The sequence below is a fragment of the Leishmania braziliensis genome, chromosome 36, assembly GCF_000002845.2.
Source record: "Leishmania braziliensis MHOM/BR/75/M2904 complete genome, chromosome 36".
NCBI classification, from domain to species: domain Eukaryota; phylum Euglenozoa; class Kinetoplastea; order Trypanosomatida; family Trypanosomatidae; genus Leishmania; species Leishmania braziliensis.
The window spans coordinates 307,537-317,068 of record NC_009327.2 but is presented as its reverse complement, the minus strand read 5'-3'; the positions used below and the strand labels follow the sequence as shown (position 1 = coordinate 317,068).

The following is a 9,532-nucleotide window of genomic DNA, read 5'->3' as shown; positions in this document are numbered from 1 at the left end:
GGAGCACCAAAGGAGCAAGAGAAGAGGAAGGGGCCGTCTCTTCCCTAATACTGTGTGATAATGCACAGAAGAAGAGGGGGAAAATAAACATCCATATATCAGAGCAAGAAGAGGATAAGAAATAAGCAACAGAGCTTTCCGCGCAAAGATAAATCAGTGTTAAGGAGAAAGAGGACTAATCGCGCCACACGGGAGGGTTAAAACAGCATGAAAAAAAACTCCAAGGACACGGAAACAACGACCATGTTTTATATAAGAGAAACCCGCACCAATTGAACGATTTAGGTAAAGGGAGAAAAGCGGAAATTGCAGTGAAAATTACTTTGGGTGAAAAACAAAACGACGATAAAAACTCAATTCGTGGAATATGGGAATTGGGCGCATGTTCGAATCCTGGAAGATTTCCTCACGGACAAGAGCACCTTGCTACTTGACCTTTTAAGGCCAATTATGCGGGGCCCAAGCATCATACCCACAATATTTGTTGTCTAAGATAGATCAGCATGGCTCAGTAAGTGGGTGTCAAATATGAAGGAAACATTCCGCCACAGACAGGCTGGAACAGACGCAAGAGCTTGTTGGTATAGACGCTGTTCACAAACGCCTTAGAGGTTGGTAGATTCATGAAAGCCTCGTAGGGTCTACTAGAGGGAGTAGGAACGGCACGGATAGTCAGCAGAAAGCTCGGCTGCGCCGGAACCTGATCCAGCAGCGCTCCAATGCAATCAGCTTAAGATCGCATGGAAAACAGAAGGGCTCCATTCCAGATAAATAGTGCTTGGCAAGAGTCGCATTGCCAGGAGAAGTGTACAAGGCCACCACCGCCTCACCCTTCACCCTCACGACCACCTCGGCAGCCCTTTCAGACCGAACATCTTCTTCGTTTCCTCCCGCCAATGAGAGAAAACGCGAGCACAAGTGCACTGTGCAGTTGGGGTGCCAACAAGAGCGACAGAGATGCTCTCGTCTCACTGGACACTAGCAGGCTTCTAGAACCTCTCACCCTCACCCCTATGCTGCCATGGTATGGAGAGCTTGCCTAGGCGCGGTTGCCGAAGATGCAGAACGAAACAGTTGGCAGGGTCTCCTGTACGTACCCTGGAGCTCCAGTCGATGGCACGACCCTGGGAGGACGTCCTGTCGTCTCTAGAGTGGAAGGGTAGCTCTGAGAACCGCTCAGCATCAGCGTCACCACCTCCACCTCACCTGTCTTGACAGACGACAGTCTTGATACTGGCAACTCAGCGTGACCGAGTGATAGCTTGTCCACAGTGACGCTTCCATTAGCTATGGTGTCACGCCGGTTACCATCCTTCGTGGGTGACTGCGCCTCTGCACCGATCGCTGAGGGGGCGATATCATTCTGCATCTCGCTTCTCCCCTCTACCACATCCATCGCCGTTAGCTCCACCACAAGTGCCGCGTCCGGTGGGAATGACGCGCAGGATACCGCTGCTGATGCCTCCGTCGGACTCCACTCGAAGTGACTGAGCGCCCCCATCTGCCGCTCCACAGAGAAGAGAACGGTAGCGCCGTAGCGTACAAGAAGATGGACATACTTTTCTGAGGCGCTCGGCAAGACGCAGCACATGTTACTGACACTCAACACCACCGTGGCGGCGAGCGCCGAAGATGCCCTCACAGTGGTGGCCTCGGCGCTTCCTGGAATGTAGTACGGCAGCTGATCTGGCGCTGTATCGACACGGAGAGCGGAGATGGGCGCCAGCAGCGCACCTATATCTTGTTCTGCTGTCCTGCGCATTTGATGCCCGAGGGAACCAATCAGTGTGAAGATTTGCACGGCGCCCACCGTCCTCTCGGACGTCACGCATGTGCGCGTCGCTGTGCTCACGGACGGCTGCAGGTTTGAGGCGCCCTTGTCGGCATCCTTACATCGAGGAAAGAGGGGATATGTATGCAACGTGCTGCTCAGCAGTTGCGAAAGTGGAACGGCGACCTGGCCAATCTGACTCACTTTATCCACGACGCCGTCGTAGACAGCGAACTGACACTCATGACGGTGTTGCTGCTGCTGCTGCTGGAGGTTGACCTCCTCTCCAGCAGCGTCACTGCCGCCGTCTTGTGACGGAATCCGCAGCAGCACGCTCGCCTTCGAGAAGGGCCACCGCGGTGCCCTCGTTGCCTCCTGTAGAGACGTGCGCAAATACGGCTGCGCGTCAATAGAAAACGTGCCGATCGCGTCCGCTTGGAGCTCCTCCGACGCGCCGCCGGGCAGATCCGTACACCCAGTCATGTGCAGCAGCAGGAGCATAGAGGACTCCGAAAACTGCACTTGCGAAGAGGACGGTGGGCAGAGAGCGGTGACGCGTGGTGGTAGCTCTAATACAGGAAGGCAAAGGCTGCGCAGGCGCACTACACCGCGTCCAGGTGGATCGAGCAAGATATCGTGTCGATGATCCGGTCCAGCGCCGCCATCTCTGAGTACGATGGTGGCGCGGCCAATAACCTCATTCTCGTCGCTGTCACAGACTTCCAGCTGGTAGGCCACAGTGCTACCGCGGAGACGTGGGCATTGCAGCAAGCAGCTTGCCTCTGACATTGGCCATGATGCCTCGAAGGCACTGAAGGCGAGCGGTGTGCGCATCAGCACCGCCCCGGTGCCGTCACGTAGCACAATGAAGGGGTCGGGGTTGATGGAGAAGCCCTCCCTCGCTAGAGAGAGCTCCTCCACAGCGAAGTGCGTCACCCAGTCGCGGCTACGATTCTCGAAGCTATCCCTCAGCCTCGCACCCAGGACGCCTAACACGAGGTGGCCTATGACAAGTCGGCCCGTCTGGGCCTGTAGAAGCGGCAAACGCCTCAGTCCTACGCCACCAAAAATAAGCTCGTCCACCGTTGCCTCGGTGGAGCCAATGACGGCCCCCTTGTGGAGCAGGTCAAATGTCAAGATGCCACCCTCGCCAGAGACAATTACGAAGCCCTTCTCCCCAGACCAGGCGGGGCTCCGCGTCTTCGGCGTCACCCGCTCGGTTTCCAGAAGCCTTCTGCTTGTTGTGCCGTCGTAGAGGGATACCGTGAGAGCGGCCTCAATGCGGTGCTTGAGGCCTTCCACCGACATCGCTTGTAGAAACAGTGTTGTGCTCTCCGACGCGAGCGGAGGGTGCACAATCGCCTTCTCTCTTGCTTCGAGGTACTGCCGGAGAGCTTTGTACTTGGTAGCTGTCACGGCTAGCATGGTCGTCGTTACGCATGGCTGCTTCGCATCCTGCCTGCCCATGCCACTTGGTTGTGCGCCCTTCACGCCAGCGTCCAATTCTGTATTGACAGGGCAGCCCATGGCTGATAGCTCCGTCAGCGACATGGCTTGCTGTCCCACCCCACCGTTCTCGTGTATGCTCGCCGTCGACAAGGACGTCTGATACACAATGCAACTTTCGTCATCCATGTCACAGACGGAGAAGACAATGTCGGTGCCACGCCGCACAAAGCTGATGAACGACGAGTGCTCGATCGGCCAGCGCGGAGCCGTGCGGTTCTCCATGACCGAGGTGCGTACCAGAACGCGCTGCCCCAGTGTCACCTTCACAATAGGCCGCGCGCATCGCTGCATTACCTCGGCAGACAAATAATCGCACTTGCGGACGTGAAGAAGCAGAAGGACCATGGCCCCTGCGCCCACTTCGCTGTCCGTGTTCACCTCGTCCGGAGCCCACATCTCGTCCCGCTGCAGCGGAAGTACTTCGACGAAGTTGTCGAAGTAGTTTTGATCCTCTATCTTGACGTAGCGGTCTAGAAATGAGGTGGAGCGGTCAACGCTAAGCTTGCTGTTAAACTGATTGAAGTCTACACTCGTGGGGCGCGTACGCACGGGTGGCATCACGCGTGACTCGCTAGAGCTCATGGGGCGTGTGACGCCGATAGCCGCTGGTGATAGCAAGTCATCGCGTCCGCTGTTACAGCGCGGCGACGGCGGCACTCCAGATGATGGACGCACAAAGTGACTGCGACTGACGGACATGCGGAGGCTCAGCGATGCCCCGAAGATGGCGCTCGCCTCGCCAATCGCGCAAAGACTGGTAGAACGACGAGTGCGACCGAGTGGGGCGCTAGGCATGGAGCATCCAGTCTGGGCGCCAGCAGCGGCTTCTACGTGGAGGGGGTCATCGACGAGGCCTGTATTAATAACATCCACCGCATCCGTGAAGTCGTGGACAGACGACGACGGCATCGAGCGCTGCGATAGAAGATGGTTACCTACCAGCGGTAACGTGCCGATGTCCTCCAAACGCATCACCTCGGCCACCTCGACCGGCGCCTCGGCATTGTGCAAAGCGTCTATGAGACTCATATCGGCAAGGCTATTGCTCTGCTCCCCCATGGCCTGCGTATTGTCGTCTTCCGTGATAAGACGGACGTTGCTATCATTCACCTGGCGTAGAAACCTTGACTGCTTCTCCGTCATAATGAGGAAGAGTTGCTCCACAATGATGGACTGCAGCTCACCCGAGTCGCCGCTGATGTCGCAGTCAGCTGGGTTGGGTGGCGTATCCGACCGCACGGCAACGAGCTGGAGCACCTTCTCGTTCATGGTCCTCTCCACATCCTTGTCGACGTCACGCAGATCGCGTATGGGTGCGGGCGGGGAATCCTTTGCGTCCTCGGCACGCAATCCCTCCTGCATTCGCGTGACGGCGTACGTGGTCCACTGCTCAGGTGTCCAATCCACACCCACGCTTTTACCTCCACGAAGGGTGGGGTCTTCTGAGGGCGACTTTCTTGACCCATCTGTCGCAGTAGCCTGCAACAGAGACGAACGTCGACCGGAGCGACCGCCAGCGCTGCTGCTGCGCACTCCTGAAGGCGACGTCGCCAAGTCGGCCGACTGCGCACGACTGCGTTGGCTGCCCGCCCGCGAGCGCAATCCATTCGTCACGGAGTTAGGGGCGACGGGAGCGTTGAAGCCCTCCACGATGCTGGCTTCACCGCGTTGGGCGCGGAAGAGACTGATGCCTTGTCGGCACACCTCGATGGCCTGCGCATCGGCGCGGTTTCTCTCCAGCACTCGTAGCACCGCTTCTCGATCAAACTGCCAGAGGCAGACCGTGGAGTCGCACACCACGTCATAGGGCCACAAGTGCGGCTTCAAGCACAGTTCACCAAAGAAGTCGCCGGCGCTGCGTCCCTCTCGCCGGATTTCTGGCGGCGGGGTCGGAATCGGTTTCGCGACAGACACACACCGCCCACTCGACTGGGGTTCGCCTTTTCGCCCAGTGCTGCTTGTGCTAGATGGTGTCTCCGCGACGGCGGCGGTCTTGATCACGCTCGTCAGTGTCACCACTCCGCGGCCGATAACGCAGAAGAAGGTGCACGGTTCGTACGTGGAGATCAGCGTCTGACCTTGCGGGAGAATTAGCACAGTGGCACATTGTGCAATCTCCTCCCGCATAGCGTCCGTCGTGTGTCCGAGACACGGCACGCCGCTCAAAATGGACACGAGTCCGAAAACATCGCGTGTTCGACCTTCCTCCATCCACCGCCTCTGCCGTTCCTTGGCCTCCGCAATAATGCGTCGGGCGCTCTCAGGGTACTTCAGAAAGCGATGCAAAAGGTGGCGCGCGTGCAGAGCGTAAAGCTCGCACACAGTGGCTGCGACCACGCTACAGTTGCGTCTGTCGTGAAACAGAACGCTCTGCTCTCCCACGGCGGCGCCAGCCTCCAGCACTGCCAGCGCCTCGCCCTTCACAGTCACTGTGAGGGCACCGCGGCGCACAACATAGATGTATGGGCAGTAGACGCCTTCGTCAAAGAGAACATCGCCCACGGAGAGAACGCGCACCTCCATGGAACGACTCAGCTTGACGCGGTCGCTCGCCGTCAGCATCGACCACATCCACGAGCGAAGAAGCACTGCGGATGTGGGAAAGTAATCCGCTAGTAACATGTCACGGCGATGCGGCAGGACAACCTCGCGCAGAGTGCGCCCCATCACGTCGGCGGTGAGCAGTGGCACCTGTGTCTTGCTGTAGGTGACCTCCCAAAACCAGCGAGAGGAAATAATCGCGACGTCTGCCTCCTCGCCCTCGCGAGTCGCAAGGAACGACGTGGCGCGATCCTCGCACATGACAGACATCAGACAGAGTACGTTCATCGCCTTGTGAAGTCGGTGCGTTTGCGTGGAAATAGGACGCGTGGCGCCACCGCCGCCCTTTTTCCAATTTCGACCACCCTCCTCGGGGCGCCGCTCCTCTAACTGCCCATGCAGCAACACCACAATCCCGCACGACACGTGGGACTCGTTGGCGTACACAATGATCTCCTTAGGCGCGAGCGACCTGAATGTGGCGCCGACTGCCAGGCTCTCTACCACTTGTTGCGGGCAGTCGGCAAGGCGCGACTTGGTGCTCATGATGGCGGCAACCACCGACTCAGGGGTGTACCGCCGAGGCGGCTGCCCGTCTTTCCAGCGCGAGCGACGCCTATGCCGCAGGATGATCCGCATAATCACGGGCAAGAAGAGGCGGCGTAGTCGGCGCATTGCTTCTCGGCTCTCTTTAGAGGCAAAGTCGATTGGGATCCGTGGAACCAAAGAGTTCCGTTGCGCCGCGGCGGCATCGATCACACTAACGCAACGGAGACGAGGATTTGTGCTGTTGGCGCCAATGGAAGAGTCGCGTCGCGTCGGCGTCAGCTCAGGGATTGCTAAGCCACCCTGAGATGTCGAGGCACTAGGTAGGTGGTGCTGCAGATGGTTTGGGAAGCGTGCTGGGAGTGGAAGTGCAGTGCTGGAGGGGCGTGGTGGCGGTCTCGCACTCGCGGTGCTGCGATGGCGACGCGATCCAGAAACCGCGGATGTGATGGGCATGTCTTAAAGTGTGCCAAGAGCACAAAGAACAAAGAAGCGAAGCAACCACGCGGTCAGTTAGAGAAGGCGCGGAGGAACGACAGAGAAAACTGAGAGAAGGACTGGCGGGGAGAAGACACCACCAGCGACAACAAAGAAATAAAAAAATGTATAGAAATACACGGAAAACAAAGAACACACGCGAGTCAAGAAAGCAGGATGAGATACAAAGGGACAATGCATGTCAACCTAAAGGACAATCCAGAAGGAGGGAGGCAGGGAAACAAGGGCGGCGGCGAGGAGGTCAGGGGTGCCTGTACAGGAAGGGTAAGGAGTCGGTTATGGGTGATGGGGGGGCGAAGGGAGAAGATCCAAAAAAAAAAAACGAGATGGTGGTACCCACAACAAAGGCTTTAAATGCGCACCGGCGTTCTTCTTTCTTCCTTTTTGCGCACGTGCCAGCAGAGCGAGGGAAGAAAGACCAACAAGAAGGCGTCCCTGTATGAAGCCACCGCCGTGAACAGAAGCGATTGAGGCTGTGCTGTCGAAGAGAAAGAGCTGAGGTCCAACAACAGAAATGCCTGAAAGACTAGAAATCGAGTGACCACAATCAAGGCGCGTGGAGCAGCCCCACGTGAGACTGCGCTTGACGACGGTGCCCTGCGTCGGCCTCAATGATAAAAAGGCGTGTGACAGCGCGGTCAGTAGCCAGAGGTAGCGGAGCTGCAGTTGTGTATAACTACAAAACAAGGCAACTGCACCGACACAACGGAGAAACGTGGACAGAGAGAGAGGCGCAGCAAGAGAGAAGCTATATTTAAGCAAAGCGAAGCGAACAGGGTAAGAACGTGTGAGAGATTCAGGACAATTATTCAACGAGCTCCAGAGATTGTGCTTAGTTTCTGTGGTATAAGAGAGGGGATTGGTGCTTCTAGGCGCGTTGGTGTATAACTGACTACGTCTCACTCTATCAATGTCCAACGATGGGGAAAAGGTATGGAAAGAGAAGCAAAGACAACGGTGGTGAAGTCAGCGTGCGGAGTTGCGGAGACGACTGCAGTGGGAATAACGCGGCAAAGGAAGGAAGATGCGTGGAGAGAGAGAGAGGTGCAACCAACGGAAACAAGAAGCAGCACACACACACACACACACACGCACACACACGTATACACAGACACGCACACACATTACAGCAATGAGAACCATACGAGAAAGCGCAAGGCGATGTGTTCGGTAAGTAGTGAAAAGATGAGGCGGCGGTCTCACGTGCTCGTCCCTTCTCCTCTCCTTGCGACGCCGTATTCGACGCCGGTCTTTTCTTGGCTTCGTGGACGCTGCTATGCTCCGTATGCTCGTGTGCGTGAGTGTGAGTGCGTGTGTGTGTGTGAGTGGGTCTTGGACTGCTCTCCCTTCTTTCCGTCGTCGAGCACTCGATTCCCCGCTGTGGAGAGCAACACGGGCAACTGATCCTCTTTTCCTTGTCCCTCCTCCTTATCACAAATGCGCCCTTCAAGGGATGCGCACTGACGGCTATCGATCGACCCTACTTTGGGGGTTATGTAAAAGACGCGCTTCTTGTGTTTTGAGAGGGTGGGGAAGCTTTAGTGATTGATTGCTCTTGCGCAGGAATGTGCGTCCCCCTATGCACCCCTATACGCACTTCGATGCACGTGTGGGTCTGCCGTATGTGTGTATGTGTGTAGCGAACCGGAGTGCGGCGTTCATGTGCGGCGTTTCTGCCTCTTGTCGGCGGGGAAGGGAGGACGCAGTGATGGGAATGGCACGAGACACGGAAAAAAAAATTGAGGGAGAGCGGGGGAAGCGAGAAGGACAGCAGCGTGTTGTGTGGGGAGTTTGAATGGTGAGAACACAAATCGAACGCTCATCGCGTGCTGGAAGAAAAGGCACGTGATGAGGGTCTCCGCCTCGTCCTTCTCGTTGCATGAAACGACGCGGCGTCACTGCCAAAGCACGCGGAGAAGACGGCATGGACACAAGAGGTAGAGGAGCGAGAGAGACACACGTGCACACGGAAAGGCATTCAGTGTTGCAACGCGGCATAACCGTCCCTTCCTTGTGCTTTGCCGAGATTCTGCTGTCTTCATCGTTGCATTATTTTCAAATGATGCCTCCGGTGTAGCCACCACATCGCTTGCGTGTGGCAGAGGAGTTCGCAAACGCCTTTGATTTGCTGCACAAAACGAATCAGAAACGCAAATGCATTTACGCCTCTCTTTGAGGGGAGAAGCACCCATGCCATCGCTGCTGCCATTGGGTCACTGCAGCAGCAGGAATCGCACCTTCCACAAACTGCACGAGGTCACCCTCACGCAGAAAATAAAAAAAAAAGTGACGCAATACCCGTGAGAAGGGCTGGCCACGAACAACAAACGCACACCCGCTGATGTCGCTCGGGTGCAATATGAAAATCAAACGACAACAGTGTATCCTCATTCCATGCAGCGGGGAAGAGAGCAGGACAGGGAAAAAAGTGAGCAGAGCTACATCACGCTCGCACTCGTACATAACTACCGCTGACTGTGAAGCAGGGGAATGCACCAACGGACACACACCAGACACACCTGCACACATTGACCCATGCATCCAAGCTCGCGTCTTCCATGGTGTGTGTAGCAAAGACAAGCAATCACCAACAGCAACGTCGAGAAAGGGGTCAGCAGCACATCTGGGGATGACCTTGGTCGAATCATTCTCCGCCTAGGGCTTTCA

General features: G+C 56.7%; 1 protein-coding gene across 1 annotated transcript; it reads right to left on the bottom strand.

Annotated features, from left to right (window-relative positions):
• Positions 1-1,039: 1,039 nt before the first annotated feature.
• On the bottom strand, positions 1,040-6,496 carry LBRM_35_0950 (conserved hypothetical protein; the record flags this gene model as incomplete). The annotated part of the gene is made up of 1 exon (XM_001568668.2): positions 1,040-6,496. One exon carries the CDS (start codon positions 6,494-6,496, stop codon positions 1,040-1,042), a length of 5,457 nt encoding a protein of 1,818 aa, XP_001568718.2.
• Between the last annotated feature and the right edge of the window lie 3,036 nt (positions 6,497-9,532).